Source organism: Microcaecilia unicolor, chromosome 2 (genome assembly GCF_901765095.1).
Source record: "Microcaecilia unicolor chromosome 2, aMicUni1.1, whole genome shotgun sequence".
NCBI lineage: Eukaryota > Metazoa > Chordata > Amphibia > Gymnophiona > Siphonopidae > Microcaecilia > Microcaecilia unicolor.
Window position 1 is genome coordinate 567,809,181 of NC_044032.1, and position 20,437 is coordinate 567,829,617.

Below are 20,437 nucleotides of genomic sequence, written 5' to 3' on the forward strand. Positions count from 1 at the left end.
GCCCCTATCTGGCACAGACTGTGCAGAGTCTCCTCTACCGCCGCCCGTTTGGCGCAGAACCGCATCGGGACTACGCCACACTCAGAAGGGGAATTAGCCCTTCTGTGTTTATCAGGAGGATAAGAAACAGGCAAAGCCAACTCCAAAAGGCCAGGATCCACCAGAGGGGCAGGCAGAGGGTCCGAAGATCCCTGTGGAAGAGCTCTTTTAAGCATGTATGCCCTATGCAGCATTAAAACAAAATCAGGGGAGAAAACCGCTCCCTGTCCGCCCGGATCCTGCCCAGGGCTATCAGCTCTATTATTAGCCTCACTCAGAGGACCCCCCCCCCCCCCCCGGATTCAGGGCTCTCCGTCGCAACGGAAGCCGCACCATGTGGAAAATCCAAAATGGCGTCCGCTGCCAGCTCAGAGCGCAAAAGATCGCCGCTTGCCAAGCTCGGGCCGGCTCTACCGTCTGTACAGCATGAATTACAGAGCCCCGCTGCTGATTTGCGCTTGCCACATTTAGAACAGCGCTTTACAGTCTCCGCAGCCATCGCCGAAAACGGCGGTAAAATTCAAAAATGGCGGTTCGCGCCAAAAACGTCCCGATCGCGGGCCCACCCCGGAGGAGTCAGAAAACACTCTTACCTCACTGGACCGAGTATCACAGCTCCGGTCCTGCAGAAGAATCTCAAGAAAAAATACTCTTTTCCAAGATCGCTGCGCTAAAGCGTGACGCGACTTTAATTATTTATTTATTTATTTAAATGCTGTGAGGAAAGCAGAGGCAAAAGAGGTAAATAAAAACACTCCGGAGGCTCAGATAAGTGGGAAAGGCAGGGAAAGGTGAACCAATGTGCCTGCATCCACTGAGTGGGAAAGGACAGGGAAAAGCAAGCTAATATGTCCACATCCACGGGGGCATGGGTAAGGCAGGGAAAGGGCTGACCTATGTGCCTTCAAAGTGAAGCTGCTATAGCCTCTAACACCCTGGCTAACAACTGGAAAGCCAGGAGCCACCCCCAGGCAGATTTTGATGGAGCTCGAAGAAGCTGCAGCCACCCTGCTTGGGGAGATAGAGAATACTGAAGAGGCAGTGGAGCTAGCTGGCCATGAGGCACTGAGAAAGGTTGAGTGCTCTCTATCTCCCCCTGCTGGCTGATGTACACAACCCATACGTAATGGCTTCATTTGCTTGATGACAAGGAACATGAATTTCCTCTAGTATTAAAAACAAAGGACTGAATCTAATAAAAATGTAATAGGTATTTTCCCCCTTGATTTTGCAGTTTCTTTCTTTCTGCTTCCAGCTCCATCAGATCAAAGGCTGGGACCTGGCACTGCAAGCTTTCATTTACAACTAGGCAAGGAGTTTTCTCCTAAATATCTCCTCCTCCCTACCCCAACATATGAAATGGGAAAATTATTTTTCTTACCTGTTAATTTTCTTTCCTTTAATCTTACCAGACCAGTCCAAGATGAATGGGATATATCCATCTACTAGCGGATGAAGACAGAGAAAATAGTTCCAAGTGAACCGCCCTTAAGGGTATTGTGCAGCCTGGAATGTTCAGTCTGTCGAATAGCGAAGCAATGGTGCTCAAGTCCTAAGCACACTGCAATGACAAGATATCAATACTCATTATTCAGTGGGCAATGCTACCAGGAGCGTGGCTTACACTCAGCTGACATACAGATATTTCACTGAGTCAGGAGAAGCCAAATACCAAGCAAGACGAACCGATCCAGAAACTAAACAGACAAGTCCTCCCTAAGAAAAATACAGAGGGAGGGTTCCTGGACTGTTCTGGTAAGACTAAAGGAAAGAAAATGAACAAGAAACATAATTTTCCCTTCCTTTTCATCTATACCAGGCCAGTCCAGGATGAATGGGATGTAGCAAAGCAATGTCCTCATGAGGGTGGGAATAGAAACCCAGAACCAAAGAAAGACGCAGGTACAAACCTTGCACACAAAGCAACCTGAAGACTAATAGCCAACCTCAAAGCAGAGGCCTGCAGATCGAAACAACCAAGGAAGCTGTTGAAGCAAACACTGAGAAATCCCGAAAGAAATGTAGGAGGGAACTGAGGCCAGTCCTCAGCCCGCAGACAAATAATGAGCCACAGCTCATCTAGGAAAGAATGAGGCTTTGCAACCCAGCAAAGGGACCAGGAACCCCGGAAGCAATAGAGACCCATCCTATGGGCGAGAAAAAAAAAGGAGCCCTCGGCCTCTATGAAGCTCTATATCCCCAAAGAGAGAGAAAAACCAGGATCCTACCTCCCAACCACGGAAGGAGGAACAGTCCAACTATTGAGAAGCATAGAAGGAGGCATTCCCCAGCCAGAGAAATGGAAGAACTCCAGTGGCATAGGCAGAGGAGCTCCCCATGAGGGAAGGAGAAAGCGCCCTCCAGACACACAGGAGAGGCCAGTCCCCCAAAATGGACTGCACTCCCCCTGGAGAAGGAAGTCAAGGACTCTATGCAGGGAAGGAGCCACACTGCAAGGATCAAACTCCCTAGACATAGAAACAGATATAACCTGCATGTTACAAAGATACGAGCCGCTCATTCTAAGAGGGAGAGCTGGACTATCGCCAGAGAGAAAGCAGCCCTAAACACGCAGAGATGGATAAGAATATCACCTGTATAAAAATGATCCAAAGTCAACAAACTAATGGACCCATGCTATCATAAAGCGACCTCCCCCCAAGAGATGTCCCAGGGTAACGGAAACCATCCCCAAGGACTGCACGTTGAGAGAAATAGGTGGCATGCCACTAGGGGCTCAAAAGAAAACAGAAGGACAGCAAGCCAGAAACAGAAGCCCCAAAGCATCCTGAGGGTCCAGCCCAAAAGAAGGGCTATAAGCAGTGGCCAAACACCTGGTGCAACAGCAAGAAATGCTGCCAGAGGAGCAGGAACCCAGGACCACAGGGTACTGTGAAGAACTGATCACATGCACCACTATGATCCCCAAGGGAGAACAGAAACAAAGGTGGCATGCTGGAAGGCACCAACTGCCCCTCAAAACCACTAAAGGACGCTGTGAACAAGAAGGTCCAAAAATATGGAACCAGAAAAACTGCTCCCCACTGAACCTGGGAAGGTACAGTGGAACAAGGTGGCAGGAGTCCCTGAACCTCGCGAAATGGGAGGAGTTCCTGAATCTCGCGAAATGGGAAATACCCCTCCCCCACAGTGGTGAAGACCAGAGGACCTGCAGCACACTGCAGGAGAAAGGGTAAATGCTGAATCCCAAGCAAAGGAAAAACGAACCATACCAGCCTCCGCAAAGACAAGGAGCAATGCACCAGCGCCTCAATCCCAACTGGCACCCTGAAAAGCCGGCGGCCAGAGGAAGCCCCAACCAGTCCCACCAGTGCACAGAAGCGTGAACGACCCAGCGTGCCCCTCCCCTGATAGCAGAAGCACCAGACGAAGGGCGCATGGGTCTCTGTTTTTCTTTTAAACACAAGTCTAACGCCGGAGAAGGCAGGAAACAGAACGGACAAAAGGGAGGGGCAACCCACAGAAGGAAAATACCTTTGCACCAGCAGGAATTTGAACCAGAAAAATTGCCCAATGGCCGGGCCGCACCAGTATCGGAGAAAGTGTGTTAACAGCGAAACCGGGACATCCGCTTGATCCGCTGATTTCAAGACAGAGTCTGGTGGTACTGTCCCCCACAAGAAAGGCCGAAAAACAAACCCCCAATAAATCAGAATTGAAAAAAAATAATAATAATTCGCAGGTTCTGAAGAATCCGAACGGACTGGGGCCTGAAAGCCTCCCCAGTAACAAATCAGAGTTCACTTACTGCAGCCAGAAATAGTGAGAAAGAAAATGGCATACTTGTGGTGCCAAAGAACAAATAACAGGGAAAGAGACATCTTGCACTCACTCTATGTAGCTGCCTCACCACCAGGTGTCACCCAGGCTGGGGATCAGGGACCTGGCCTGCCGAGTGTCATCCAAGCTCCAAGAAGCTCCAAACAGAGTAAAATATCAGAGCAAAGTCATCCAGCAAACACCCCCTGCTCCAACAACAACCAGGTCCATCTAGGTTGGGAGCCACAGCAAGCACCAAGCACTGATCTACCATCCGCTTGGAGACGGAGAAAATACTGAACATTCCAGGCTGCACGATACCCTTAAGGGAGGTTCACTTGAACTATTTTCTCTGTCTCCATCCACTGGTAGATGGACATAACTCATTCGTCCTCGACTGGTCGGTACAGATGAAAAGGAACTAGTCACTGGGCAATGCGCTTACACTGTTTCTGGAATCCTCCAACCATAAGCCCTGCCAGCTAGCAAGAACTTGCAAGGTTGCTGACAGAAGGAAAAACTAGTGACCATATGACATGTATTCTGAGGCAGCTGCATTAGCGACTGTTTGAAATTAGTATAATTCAAAAAGTATATACATACAACTACCCTAATATATTTAAGGGTTATTTGTACCTACTCCCCTATTAGAAATTTGTCAGTTTCATAGCAAGCGCTTTGACACAGCTACCAGATTAACTGGCCCTTAGCACAGTATTTTGTAAGTTATGCACATATTACCTCCCTCCCTCCAGTGCATATGTACAGGCCAGTTTAAAGATTTGGCAACAGCATATATCTTTTCTCTGAGGCAGGAAGTTATATCTATGGGGGCATCTTTTTTCTCGGCTTACCCTTAAATATTTAGACACTAGTAAAAACAGCCCCGTTTCTGATGCAAATGAAACGGGGGCTAGCAAGGTTTTCTTCAGAGTGTGCATGTGGGAGTGTGTGTCCCTGCCCTTTGCCCTCTCTCCCTCCCCCTCCCCCCTTGGAGTCCAGTCCTTCAGTGTTAAGTTTCCTGCTGTTCTGTGTTACAGAGAGAGTGAGGACATCTCTTTCCCCTCCTCCTCTGAGTCCTTCACTGTTACAGAGAGAGGGATTTTGTGCTGTGCTGTTTTCCTTCACTCATGTGGAAACCGGATATCTCTGGCGCTTCACACTTCCGGCTGGAGGCTTCAGAACGTTGGTCTTGCCTTTTATATATATAGATAAAATATGTATACTTTCTGTTGGAGGAAATGGGAGCCTTTCTGGATTTAAAGATTTCTGTCGGAAAGGTCTAACTTCCTTTTAGGGTGTATATGTAGACTGGAGTTAGTTCAAGTTAATGGCCTTTCGATATGTTTTTTTCCTTTTAATCTCCTTGTTATTTTTGTATTGCTCTTCCTATTTTAGAGGTCTAAGGATGTGATGTTTTTCCTTCTTTAAGTTATTGCTCATAATTGTAATAATTATTTGTTTTTCTTGAACAAGTATGTAATTTGTATATTATGCATAAAATCGTATAAATAAAAAATATATACATATATCTCTTTTTAAGGTTGTAACCTGCCAATTTCTGAGTCAGCGGTAGGCCCCCCAAGACTCAGTTTATCTGAAGTGGTAGCTCTAGGCTTACTTCAGTCTTCTTTTGATCAGCCCTTGCTTCTCTGATTGTTCTACCACCTGGCAAGACTTCTGCCCCTTCCCTCTTCCAATTATTCTAGAGCTTTTTCTCCTCATTTAAACCCCACCCTAAGTGGCCACACATGTCCCCATGCATCCTGTCAGGACTACAACACCCAGCAGCCTCTCAGCTATAGTGAGATCACTTCTTCTTTGCAGCAACCTCTGCTGCCTTGTTGGGATAACTGCACCTTATCCCAGATCTGTACAAAGTATGAGGAACCCTAATTCTGTCACACTCAGCAAGGGAATTTCTTCAGAGCCATTCAAAATTCAATATAATAAAAATTAATAGAGAAGGCTTCTGCTCTTTGATCTTCCCCTCTATTGAAAATAACTTGGGAATATTACTCAAATTATGCACAGCTACTGTCAAAGCACCCACAGAAATGACAGAAGAGAATATGATATAACCTTTCCTTTGAAAATTATTGCAAAGAAATTTCTGGGGCAATGCTGGATCATAAATCATTTCTACCCCCTGACTGTATACATTAGATTCCCCTGAGGAGGTGATGACATCCGTGAAATGCATTTGGAGTGGTTGTTATATACTAGGACCTATTGGTCCAATAGTCACTATGCTAGAATACAATAATTGTGTCCACTTGGTTGCTGAAGATTAACATCAAACAACAAACCTTTATGCGGCACTCCAAGAGTAAAAAGGCCAGTGTCAAGCGCGTGGATGTAGGCACCCTTGTCCATTTCTATTGCCACTGTTCCTGTAATGTCTCCAAAATTTTTAACTACCCACCAGTTTCCTGAAAAATGAAAAGGAAGGAGAGGTACCGTTACAAGTCTCTATTTTATACTTTAATTTCACATACTACACTTTTCTGAACTTGAAAGGGATTTTCCATTGTTTTACAATCCCAACTGACCTTATACTGTAACCCTTGTCTATTTGCAGTTCTCCAGCTATATAAAAAAGTCATTTCATCAAAGGAATGTCTGGGATTTAACCACTATGCATCTGAGCTATTTTTGAAACAGTAAACTATTCCTGTTACATTTTTTTTCAGAATGCTTTACCACCACAATAAGCAGAGAGAAAGCTAGTAATCCAGCACAATGGAAAATAAAAAGAGCCCCATTTGACATAGAGCAGTGGTTACCAACCTGAAGGCACCCCAGCCAGTCACGTTTTCAGAATATCTATAGTGGAGGTAGTGCATGCAAATTTCTCTCACTGATATTCATTGTGGGTACCCTGAAAACCTGACTGGCTGGGGTGCCTCTAGGACCAGGTTTGGGAACCACTGACAGAGGACTCGATTCAATAAATGGTGTCCAAACTTGGGTGCTAAAAAAAAAAAAAAGTGCTAAGCTCTATTCTATAAACGGCATTCTAAGTTGGGTGCTGTTAGCGCCGGGATCCGTGTCCAATTTTGGGTGTGAGGATTTACACCAACTGAACTGTGCTGTACATCCTCACATCTAAATTAGGCGTGGATGTCCTGTACTCTCTAATATTGCATGCATCTATAGTGAACGCTGCCGACAGGTCCATGCCCCTCCCATGGCCATGCCCCCTTTATAGCTGCATGCTGAAAAATTTACACGTGCATTTTTACAGAATAGCGCCTAGCAAGATGAACGCGAAAATTCAAATTGTTACCAATTAGCACCAATAATTGATTGTTGGTGTCCAATTACTGATGCTAACTGGCTCATTACTCAGATTACATGCGCAATTTTGAGCACTATTTATAGAACTACCCTGAGAATATAGAGATCAAAGTTGAGATGTCCAGGTTCAGATATACTCAATTCCAGTGATATTTCAGAAAGGCTCTGCCCACACAAGGCCCTTTCTAAAAAACCTGGAGGAGAGCAAATGCACTGCCGGAACATCCAGCAAGAGTGGCCACTTTACAAATATGTTGAAAAAAAAACTAACGGCATGAACCTGGTAGCTTTCATGTGGAAAACTCAGTACTTACATAAGAAAGTGGCGATTTCACAAGTTCCACATTTTTTTTTTAAATTATCTTTATTCAGGTTCATAATGCAAAAGCATAAAGCAGTGAATATACGTAACAAAACAAATCCCTCAATAAACAATCCCCAATCCCTTCACTACCCTCCCTCTCTACCCACCAACAACCAAAGTACTTGGTTAAAGGTAAAATGGCCTAACATAGTACAAAGTCCATACGGAAGTTGGCACCTTCATTTAGCTTGTTAACATTGCAAAGCATTTAATAGACCATTATGCAATCGAGGAGTCAGAGAATCCAAAAATGGGGCCCATGTCTGAATAAATTGGGTAATCTTTTTTCGACTTGCACCTAATACAGAGAATCTCTCCATACGAAGTAAATGATGCATTTGGTTCCTCCATAATTGTAAAATTGGAAAGATAGGGGCTCAGCACGTGTCCACTGCAACAACATGCTGCACTTTACCATTAAACAGGGCCTCCAAACAAACAATACCTGTTCCTCACTCGTCAGTTCCAAGCAGGGGTGTAGCCAGACTTCGGCGGCTGGGAGGGGTCCAGAGCCCGAGGTGAGGGGGCACATTTTAGCCCCCCCCCCCCGGTGCAGCCGACCCCTCCCCCGCCACCACCACCAACTTTGACCCCCCCCCCTCCCGCCGCCAACCCTCCCCCGCCTACCTTTGCTGGCGGGGGACCCCAACCCCCGCCAGCCGAGGTCCTCTTCTTCCTTCGTTCTGTTTCTGAGTCTGACGGACATCAGACTCACAGAAACAGAACGAACCCTTGCAGATCTCTGCAAGGCTTCATTCTGTTTCTGCGAGTCTGATGTCCTGCATGTACAATGTGCAGGACGTCAGAATGAAGGAAGAAGAGGACCTTGGCTGGTGGGGCCGGGGTTGGGGTCCCCCGCCAGCAAAGGTAGGCGGCCGGGGGGGGGGGGGGGGTCGAGAGGGTCGTCGGCAGGGGGGTCTAGGGCCAAATCTACAGGGGCCCAGGCCCCACGTAGCTACGCCACTGGTTCCCAAGTCATTATCTAAATCCAGTAAACACAATTTCTCTGTGTGGGGCATTGCATTATAAAGCAGTTGTGCCAAATGGTCTCACAGCGATACCCAAAACTGTGCAATTTGTGGACAGGTCCACCAGCAGTGATTGTTGCTTATAATCAAAGTACCATCCTATGCACACCAGGGACACTCTGCAGATCTAGCATTCCATACCTTATGCACCCAGCTAGGGCTCATAGACGAGGTAGTATTCTGTATTTCTTTAAACTACAACACACACCATATGGTATGCTGCTCTGATAGGTATCTACTTTGTTGAGAGTAGAGAGTGTCTTTGTTGACGCTCAGGCAAAACACGGACTCGTGTTGGGTACGAGACTTGAACACTGAACATCTGACTGCAGACAGAGGATTGTTACTGAACCCTGGTGACTCTTGGATGGATCTTCTGGTGACTTCATTTGATTGGATTTGCTGATTCTGCTATGTGAGATTTTCTTTCAAGCAAGAAGTTTAATGTTTCAACATCTCTGCTTTTGAGACAGTTTTTGGGTCTATTTTGAAGAAGTTAAGCAGAAGACCTGGAATGGATTTGGATTGAATTTTCCAGCCTACTAATTGTTAAAAGAATTTGTTTTTGAACTGTGATTTAGATCTAAACAACAGGGAAATGGGAATGAGTAGTTTGTGCTGAGGGGGTTTTGCTTGATTTTGCTGCATCTGCTGTATATGTATTTTGTACACCGATCTTTCAATTGAATCACGTTGGTTTATATGTAATTTATGTTTTATTATGCTTGTTAATAATAAAAGAATTGTTTTTAAGGTTTATGCTTATAATTAAAATCTAGCCCCTCTGTTTATTAACCTGTGCTTGCGGCTGCTGTGCATTAATGCTGACACAGCCCATTTACTTTGAATGGACTGTGCCAGCGTTGCCACGCAGCTTAGTAAACGGGGGGGTAGGTTTTTTTGTGATTGTTGCATTTAGACTTTTATATATTGTGTACGCTACCTTATTTATTTAGATTCAGTATTTCTTTAAACAATGCACTCCCAGAGCAGCATATTCAGTATTTATATCTCAGACCCAATTCTGTATAGTACATTGAAAAAGGGTTAGTCCTACTTTTATCCATATATGCTGCATAATACATGCTAATAAGGCCCTTCTCAACTGTGTCTTGGGACCAATATTGCTGAAATGTAGCATTATTTATGGACTAGACTCCCACATAATAGGAAACCCATAAATATAACAATCCAAGGCATATAAGTGGTTACTGTTCTGAAATGTTTCAAAAGGAATCATTTGTACATTCCCATCCTGTCGCAGCTGTCCGCCACTTTTAATTCCTTTTTCTTCCCATGCTTAAAATCCTAATCCACTAAGGGCTCTGTTTACTAAACTGCGCTAGCATTTTTAGCACACGCAAAACACTAGAGTTGCCCAGATATTCATTAGCGTGCCATTCAGTAGCGCATGCTAAAAAACGCTAAAGCGCTCTTAGCACTGCTTAGTAAACAGGGCCCTAAATCCTGGCCCCAGTGCCCAGTAGTGGTAAATAAGGAGAGCAAGTAAACGGTAATCCAAATTGTTTCCTCCTTAGTTTCCATGCCCACCTCACTGAGGAAATCAATGGATTATAGGGAAACTTCAATGTGGGGGTATATTGACAAGTTCCACATTTAAGTCATGCCACTTCCATGTGTAGCTGCCCCATTTTACAAACTTAATTGTAAGCTCTTTTGAGCAGGGACTGTCTTTTCTTCATGTTCAATTGTGAAGCACTGCGTACGACTGGTAGCGCTATAGAAATGATTTATAGTAGTAGTAATTACATAGGGACCCTTTTACTAAAGCATAGCATGTGCTAATAAAATTAGTATGTGCTAAATGCTAAGAAGCCCATTTTATGCCTTTGGGCTTCTTAGTAGTTAACGCACACTAAACTTCAATAAAAGGACTCCATAATGAGGCCACAATATTAAGTGGGTTTCACTTCGTAAATTGACATGAACTCCATGGGATTAAGGAGAATGACTCCCTTAATGCTTAATGTAAATTCCTGGCCAAAATGAACACTTTTTGAGATGTATAAATGCCTTTGAGCTGGCGTAAAACCTGACATAGAAATGTTCTCTCCATACACGTCTATTCTTTTTGTGAAGTGGGGAATACACATGTAGATTTTCGTCCCAAACAAGCCACACCCAATGAAATCTCTATGTGTAAACAGCGGCTTTCTGAAATCTGTATTTACAAGTGTATGGATGTGTTTCTAAAACAATGGCCAAAATGTGTTTATTTTTAATGTATTCAGGGTAAGATTTAGACCCTAGTATACCACGTCAGACAACAGGGGACCCATTTCAAACATCCTCTTTCTACTGCTCTAACACACAGGAAAATAATAGTAAAAACACAAAACTTGATCAGAGGTACACACAGCTAGCTTTTTTTTTTTGTCTCAGATTATGCTGTTATCTCTTTTGTAAGCTCTAAATCTTCATTTCTTGTTCAGCAAAGAAAAGGCACCTGATTAACAGGCATGAGTCCTTTTTAGCTCCATGGGCCAGATTTATTTGTTAGGAGGGGGTGGGGGAAACCTTGGGCCACGATCCTGATTAACAGGCATGAGTCACTGTCAACTCCATGGGGCAGATTTGCTAAGTAGAAAAAAAAAAAATCTGAGAGATCCTCCCCCCCCCAAAAAAAAAAAAAAAAAATTCTGAATATGTCTGACCCTAAAAGTGTTAAAAAAAAATCAGCCACTGCAGTGTGGCCCACCACAGCACCACTTCCTCACCAATAAATCTGTACCAAAAACAAGAAAAACTAGACATAGGTAACGTAAAAGGCAAGGCATAATCACAATTTTATTAAAAATAAATAACATTAGGACACCAAACTCTTCCTTGAAAATAAAAAATTAAACAAACTGATGCAGTGTTCCTCTTTGAAACATTAAGATGTCTAAGTTTGAGTGAGGCACAAACACATTGTTTAGAACAGCCTACAAAAAACAATGCTCAAAATACTTGACAAGTTCCTGTACATTCATCTCTTGCATAAAAAAGGATGGCACCATTTACAGTTTTCTATGCCATTCTCTTGTTTTAAAATTAGAAGCAAAATCTTGTAGAAAAAGAAAACAACCCTCTGAAGTAAAAAAAAAAATACCCCCAATCTAGTTTTTGAATCCCTAATTGTACACTAGGGATTCCACAACCTGGAGAAGCCAATCATAATGTGGCAGCTGTGGTCCCACTAGTTAATTTCCTGCCCACAAATTGACAAGTTGACAGATGGAAGAGCTGTGAACAAGTAAAGAATCCCACTGCTCTCCTTCTCCTAAGACACATTGGTAGGGCTTACAGTTTCCATGACTGTGTGTGCAGCAGGGCTCTGAGAGGTGCAGTGATTTCCACAGGTTTCTCAAGAGATGACCAAGGTCAAGGATAGTGCTGCCACACTTTGGCATGAATTCTATATATGGTGCCAAAAAAAATTGGCGCTGAAAAAAGCGCTATCCTGTAAACCACGCTTAAAGATAGGCGTGGTTTCTAGAATAGCGCTTATGCCTGAGAATTGTACCTAAGTGCAGCCATTTGCAACAACTGAAACGTGAGGCAAATGTATGTGCCTACATTAGGTGACAATCCTCATTATTCTATAACACACCTAAATGTTAGGAACACCCCCACTCTGCCCATGACCCTCCTATTTCTGAGCGCCCTTTCTGAACTTGTGCCTAAATTTACATGTGTATATTTCAATTAAATCTAATTAGTGCCAATAATTGCTTAAGCCAAACAGCGTTAATTAGCTAATTATTCAATTAAATTGCACATGTGAATTGGGTGCATGTCCAAATTTGCATGCACAAATTTTAGCAGCTTTTATTAAAGTCGGGGGTTAGCAGCCATGGGAACAGGTCAGAACTCTGTCACACTGGCACAGGCTGCAACCAGCTACTTGAAACAGTTTCAAAAGTTGATAATCAAGAAAGCTTGAGGCTCTTTTTCTGACAGTGCCCCTATTAGTCTAAAATAATTGATCTTGCTCATTTTGCAAATGATTCTGGAACTCACCCACAATGTCAAGTTTGTCTTCTTCCTCCTCTCTTTTTCTCTTTTCCTTGTGCTTTTTCTTACTGCATGGCAAATATAATAAATGAAGCATCAGTGACCTTTTTGCATCTCACAGTAACTCTACAGTGCCTGGTAAACATGGTCATGAAAGGTATTACTAAAGCTTCATCAAAAGGCAGGAGTGCTTCTGCTCCCCTAGTACCCCCTGATGAAGCTGTCGTAAGAGAAACCTGGATCCAAGTCAGGGTGAGATTATGGATATTGCAAGCACTATATCTATCATAGGAAAGCGTACATAAACAGTGATCTTCACAGCCCAGTTGATTTTCTGAGTGGATGATTATTCATAAAAAAAAGTTTTTTTGTGTTGGGAACCTATATAAGGATTGTGGACTTGGGACTGTGACATTATCAAGAACTGCTGTCTTAAAAAAATGAGAAGTGAATGGGACTTGATGTACTGCCTTTCTGTGGTTTTTGCAACTACATTCAAAGCAGTTTACATATTATATACAGGTACTCGTTTGTACCTGGGGCAATGGAGGGTTAAGTGACTTGCCCAGAGTCACAAAGAGCTGCAGTGGGAATCAAGCCCAGTTCCCCAGGATCAGAATCTGCTGCACTAACCACTAGGCTACTCCTCCACTCCACCATGATAAATAACAGTGGTTGCTTGTGAATTTATTCACTTTAAGGTCATGATGATGGCTTTCTGAGCACTTTCACAAAATTTTTAAAATTATTTTTATTAAAAATTTGAACCTGGGTAGTGTTTCGCAATATACTTCTTTAGAGCCTAGGAATTCTTGTTCAACTATATTGTTTCTATATGAAATCCCAGTCTTAAGACATTTAATTAACATGCATGAGAGAGAGATCTTCAGACAAGATGCAGTGGGCATACAAATTTTTCTCATCCATATTCATTAATTTACTTACCATATTGGAGTGGAGGAGTGGCCTAGTGGTTAGGGTGGTGGACTCTGGTCCTGGGGAACTGAGGAACTGAGTTCAATTCCCACTTCAGGCACAGCTCCTTGTGACTCTGGGCAAGTCACTTAACCCTCCATTGCCCCAGGTACAAATAAGTACCTGTATATGTAAGCCGCATTGAGCCTGCCATGAGTGGGAAAGCGCGGGGTACAAATGTAACTAAAATAAAATATTATGACATAATATTCCTTTTCCAATTCTCAAAAATATTTGAACTGCAAACTGTATATTTCATCACCATTGTACAAATATTGCCAAAATGATAAGTAATCGATGGGTATTATATAATCACTTCAAACATTCAAGGATGTTAATTTATGAATTGCTTTTGCTAGGGGGAATAATTTGAAAGAAAAATTAAGCACCGCAGATTTACCTGAAAAGCCAACCAATAAAGAACTGAAGATTGTTGGCCATTTTAAATGTGCCACTTGTCAGATTTGCAAAATCACATTACAAACTAGAATGTTTGAAGATGAGATTAATAAGAGAACATATCGTTTGAATCATTGCACAAACTGTTTAACAGATCATGTGATTTACGTGATTCGCTGCCTATGTAAGAAGTTATACGTAGGCATGACTACCAGACCGTTTAAAGTTAGGATGTTGGAACACTGGTCAAACATTAACAGAATGAACAAGAAGGAGCCACTGGCTGAGCATTGCATTTAATGAAACATTCTTTTCAAGATTTGAGATGCTGTATCCTGGATAAAGTATTACCCAGTACAAGAGGAGGAGATCGGAAGTTACAGTTACAGCGACAAGAGGCAAAATGGATTTTTGACATGAAAACTATGGAACCAGCTGGTTTGAATAGTACCACTGATTGGCATATTTTTTACTAATAATTTTACATGTCAAACAGTGATTGTGGTAAACATTTTTCATATTGGTTTAAATTCCCATTAAATTGGACATGATGTTAATTACAGTCTGGTATAAGAGGAGAAGTTGTATTTACAGCGATGAGAGGCAAATAAAGATTTTTGATATGAAAATCATGGAATTAACAGGATTAGACAGTACTATTGATCAGTATATATATATATTTTTTTATCAAGAATCCTTCATGTTATACAGAGATTGTGTTGCAGTTTCATTAGTTTGGATGACAGCTCTAAGTTTCCCGCTAAACCGGATATGATGTCAACCCTTCTATTTAAAGGAAAGAGTTGGCATGTGACGTATGAGCGCCATATTGAAATACAATTTTTTTGGGATGCTGGAAGTATGTGAACCAGGAGGTTGAAGACCAAGTTTTACGAGTTATACAGCACGAGTTGTTTAAAGTTTTATTTTTTCAGATTTACAATAAGCTGGTGATTTGAGGATTCACCACTTTGGTGTTAATGAGCAGCACGAGATCCTGATGAAGCCATAAGACGGATGAAACAGTACCCCGCTGAACATTAAAGCTAAGTGCTGTTTCATAAATGACAGTATGATTTTGGCGTCCTTATCATCACAGCAGTATTTTATGAATTTTTTGATGCACAGTAAATGGTGGCACAGCAAAATATATATTAAAAAAAAAGGAGTTTCTGAGTCCGATGATAAACCGCTATCTTGTTTCTAAGTTTGCTGCTGCTTATACCCATGGACATTTATCCTCTGGGTTTGAGGGCTCTTTCTCCTTTAAAAATACAAGTCTGTATACTTTAGAATAATTATACATTTTGGTGTTTGTATTTTTACAAGTACATACGATCTCTAAGGGAGTCATAGGGAGAGTAGATGGCATGGATGGGCAGACTGGATAAGTCATACATTTTTCTATGTAACTTGCTCACTATTATAGAATACCGCTGCACATGCATCTAGCGCTTACGCGTGTATTCACATGCATGCATGTTAATATTCTAGAATCTTACCCCCGGATTCTATATACGGTGCCGATTTGTGCATGCGCAAATGAATTAAACAAGCCCTTTACCAATAATTGGATGCTAATAATCAATTATTAACTGGCACGCATTAAAATATGCATGTGTATCTGGTTGCGTACTATTCTCTAAGGCATGGTGACTAACTCTACTCGTGCATAACTCAAAAGGGAGAATGGTCAAGGGCATGTTAGGGGCGTTCTGGAAAGTTTCATGCAGTTATAAAATTCAGCCTCAGAATGCCTAACTCGGGTACCAGCATTTACACCAGGTTTCAGAAGCCATATTATGTCTGACGCAGGAATCGGTACCAAATGCTATTCTATAAAGAACACGTGTCCTTATAGAACAGTACTTAGTGCCAATTTTTTGGGGTGCCAATTTTAAAGTTCCAATTATAGAATTTCCCTTTTACCCGCTAATTCTATAAAAGACCTCAAAAATCATGCGCAAAAATTCGGGCAATTAAATAATGAGCTAATTAGCACCAATAACTGGCTTAACAATTAACGGCACTAATTAGGTTTAATATGTGAGTAAAAAAAAGGGGGGGGGCACAGAAATGAGAAGGTCATAGATAGAACGGGGGCATTCCTAGCATATGCGCACATCGTTATAGAATAAGGGGGATAAGCACCTAATTTAGGTACATACATTTGCACCACATTTCACCTAAAGTAAGGAGCAACTACTGGGCATATATGCTATTCTATAAACTCTTTAAGCATGGCTTATAGAATAGTGCTTTTTTTCAGCATTGATTCTAACTCCAAATTCTATATATGGTGCCTTAACTTGTGCGTGATATTTGGTCATATGGCCAAACTGAATACACAACTTGATTAATAAGCCAATCAGCACCGGTAATTGGTACTTAACCAAATAATGCCACTACTTGGCTTTAATTTGAATGTATATGCGCCACGTTTTAGGCGTATTCTCCAATGCAGTGCATGTAAATAATGCACGCAGTTGAAAAAGGGGTGTGGCCATGGGTATGGAATGGGCAGATTTTTGGGCGTTTCAAAAAACTATGTGCATTACAATGGAATACACCTGATCTGCCTCTAACTTAGGCGTAGGTATTTAGGCTTGGTTTTAGGTGGCAAAATTGGGTATACCCATATTTTAGTCACAAGAATGGCACGTGTGCATATTCTACAAACTATGCCTAACTTAAGGCACAGTTTATAGAATCACACTAACTGCGTGGTTTTTGGTGTCAATTTTTAAGGCGTCATTTATAGAATTTGGCCCTAAGCTTATACAATTTGGGGGATAGTGTGTATTTGCAAGGGGGCACACACAGGAGTGGAGCATGCGTAGGGCTCCCATTAACATACATAACTTATGTAAATAAAATCACAATATTCTGTATTTATTGGTGTTTATTGGTGAAGAGATTTACCCAAGCAAGTGTAGAGCTTGACATAAAACTTACACAATATAAACAATAGTAAAATGAAGAAAAGTAAACATGAATACAATGAGGTAAACTTATATGTGCCAGTCCCTTTCGAGAAAAACTACACTGGCTCCCTTTTAAAGAACGTATTGCTTTTAAGGTTTGCACCCTGGTTCATAAGATCATACATGGTGCGACTCCAGGATATACGTCAGACCTTATTCACCTACCAACCAGGAACTCTACCAGCTCATCACGTACATTCCTGAATCTCCACTACCCAAGCTGTAAGGGACTGAAATATAAATTAACATATACATCCAAGCTTCTCCTACATATGCACGCAAATTTGGAATGAATTACCTAAATCCACAAAAGTAACACACAACACAGTGACCTTCCGTAAACTATTGAAAACGTATTTAAGAAAGCATACAATAACAACTTATCCTAAACGCAAATTAACAAAACGCAAATATACAACACTAGTAAAAAGGCCCGTTTCTGTATGAAATGAAACGGGCGCTAGCAAGATTATCCCCCCTCCCTCGCTGTCTTCCTCTGTCCCCTCCGAGTCCCACGCCACCCTCTCTCCCCTCCGAGTTCCACGGCCCCCTTTCCTGTCATCGGATTTACAGGCCGTCTTCCCTCCCCTCTCCCACTCCCCTGCAACTCACCACTTTGTGCATAAGTTTCCAGGTGTTCTCCACGGCCCTGTGGTCGGCCACCGCCTGCTTGTGGCTTGTTGTCATTAGTGAAGTGTTTTTGTGTGTGTGTGTGATAGATATTGTGTTTTTGTTTTCAGAATGTTGTTTGAGGGGTGGGAAAGGGAGGGGTGGGCGGGGTTGGCTAGTTGGGAGGGTGTGATGGTGTGTGTGAGTGAGAATGTTAGGGGGAGGGGGGGTTGGGGATGGTGAACTGTGAGGAAGTGGCAAGGGGGTTTTGAAGGGGGGGGGTCTGCATTCCTGTGGTGATGGGTTGAAAGTGAGGGATCCTTCAGGTTGTGTTTTTGGTGGCTACCAGTTGGTTTTTTTTTTTGTTTGTGTGCTAGAGTGTGTGTGTGTGTGTGTGGGGGGGGGGGGGGGGGGGGGGGGGCGATGGCGAACTGTGAGGGAGTGGCTGTGGGCTTGGAGGGGGGTGCAAATGAAACAGCTTTACAGTTGTTACAGATGGACCAATAATAAAGAACGACAACCTGGATGCAGCAGCTCATACGTTTGCTTGCTTTATTTTGAGTGTACAGCAATGACGGCTGCGCAGGAGAGTGGAAATAGAGATCACCAAAATTGGCTTCCTTGCTTACAGGGAACTAAGGCTCACCTTTTCTTTCTGGTCGGAGGAGCTGTGAACATGCTCTGTCGCTTTTGCTGGCTTTGTGTAGTACTCGGGAGGACTCGGAGGGGGCGGGGTGGGAGGTGCAGCGACGGTGGGGGCTTGGAGGGGGTTCAGGGGCTTGGAGGGGTGTCAGTGTTGCTTGGGGGGGGGGGGGGGGTCGGCCCCTCACAGCGCCTCTCGCCTCCGTGTGAAGGTGCTGCAGTAGAGGCAACAGCTGATCGTTTCCGTTCGGGCCTCCCTCCTTCCCTCCCTATCCCGCCCTCGTCTGAGTAAATTGTGCGAGGGCGGGACACAGGGAGCGAAGGAGGGAGGGCCGAAGGGAAACGATCATCTGTTGCCTGCTGCAGCGCCTTCAGTCAGAGGTGAGAGGCGCTGTGAGGGGCCGGGCGGCAGGCCAGTGGCAGACGGAGGGGGCGAGTGAAGGGGGGAGCGACAGTGACCGCGAGGTGGACGGGGCCGTTGGCGCCTCATGGTTGAGACGCATCATTCGCCCGCCCTCGACGTCATCACGTTGTGACGCGAGGGTGAGGCAGACAGTCTGTGGCAAACCGGATATCTTGACCACCTCAAGTTTCCGGTGAGGCTTCAGGTTGCCTTTTATATAGAGAGATTTATATATAGAGATGTATTTTCTATATCTCAACTGTTTTTGCTAATTATCTTGATTTCCAGTTTAATGATTCTAATTGTTCAATCTATTTTTGTCATGAATGAAGTTTAACCTCTTACCTTTAGCTCTTATCATAGGAAGAACTTTCCTCCTGTAACCTAATCTAATCTGTCCCTCTACCTCAACTATGTATTTCTCCTATCCGGAACTGGTAATCACCACTTACGAAACTATGTAAGCCACATTGAGCCTGCAAAACTGTACAGCGCTGCGTAACCCTAGTAGCGCTTTAGCAATGTTAAGTAGTAGTAAATAGGTGGGAAAATGTGGGATACAAATGTTATAAATAAATAAATAGTGTGTCCCTGCCACATTCTGGTGCTCAAACTTACACCAGCTCTGTCTGGTGTAACTACAAGTGCCTAAATGTTCAGTGTGCCAACACTGGGTTACGCTAATGTTCTAGAATGGACCATTGGTGCCTGGGTTCTGTTATAGAACAGACTCCTACCATATGGTCTCAGGGCACCTAAATGGAATACTCTGATTTGTAACTCTTGTGGTGATCAGGCCATCGTGCTGCTTTTCGGGAAAAATTTTTCACCTGATGAAAAACATTTTCTAATTAAGAACGTGGGTGGGCGGTTATGCGCAGCCGCTCACTCTTTAAACATCTGATTTATGCAATACCAGCAAAAGATGAACTGTTGCATTTGGAGTGGAATGCTATTTACATCAATCTGGCCCCATATTGCATATTAACGTTTGTAATCTGTATATGATATGTGAAGGTGTGAGAGAGATGCATGTGATATGTATGTAGTAGTGTGAGTGGTATGGGCATATAGATTAGTAGTTTAATAAAATTTTAATTCATTTGTTTATTGTAACATTAAATAAAGGAATTTGGTACTTGAATAATAATTAATTAGTTGTTAGCAGTATTGTGTGTGCTAAAGATATATTTTAGGAATGCTCTGTTTTTAGAAGGACGACACACATATATTAACTAAAAACGTCACTGCAGTAACTAATTGAAAATAAACTGAAACACATTAATCTAGCCATACTTTACAATCAAGCCCCTCCATCTCAAAGGGAAATAGTGATCCTGTCCTGTTTCCCCAGCATTTGTTACATAGAATGACAGCCTTCGCGGGTGTGCCCCTGAGCATGTTGGGACTCGTAGTTCAATACAGAACAGCAAGCGCAAAAAAAAATCGGGCCTCCGGGCCTCAACTAATCTTTTTTTCTGTACTAAGCGAGAGCAACCCCTTCCCACAGGCCTCACCTCTGACTCTTCATCCCCTTCAGCACCAACTTAGTGGATTTAACTCGCGTATACTCCGCCATAGCTGCAATCAACTAACAGGAACTCATGGGAGTTATTCCTATAAGCTGGGAAGTCTGGGTAAAGTGGCACTGATAGCCGCTCGGCGCTGTTGATTGGCTGCGCACCGGAAGAGAGGAACTTTTTTTTTCCGGATATAGGCTAGGGCATTGTGATCAAAGAAGTTGAAGAAAGCAGGAGACGGGATGACGTCAATAAGTTGAAGCCGATTTGGTTTGTCGCTGCCTGTTTCCCGTTCTCCGCGCAGACTGAGTCATCATCATCTAGTACACTCAAAAGAAACAAATCAAGCCTATGAGCTGCTGCATCCTCATTGTCGT

At 43.1% G+C, this 20,437-nt stretch overlaps 1 protein-coding gene across 1 annotated transcript in view; it reads right to left on the minus strand.

Moving 5' to 3' along the window:
• FRG1 (FSHD region gene 1) overlaps window positions 1-20,172 on the minus strand; it is a 55,279-nt gene extending 35,107 nt beyond the window's left edge. Inside the window, exons 1-3 of the mRNA XM_030191473.1 lie at window positions 20,058-20,172; window positions 12,535-12,596; window positions 6,129-6,251 (exon numbers count right to left, since the gene is read on the minus strand). Coding sequence (XP_030047333.1) covers window positions 6,129-6,251; window positions 12,535-12,596; window positions 20,058-20,119 — 247 coding nt within the window. The 5' untranslated portion in view covers window positions 20,120-20,172. The remainder of the gene's footprint in view (window positions 1-6,128; window positions 6,252-12,534; window positions 12,597-20,057) is intronic.
• Window positions 20,173-20,437: the final 265 nt, after the last annotated feature.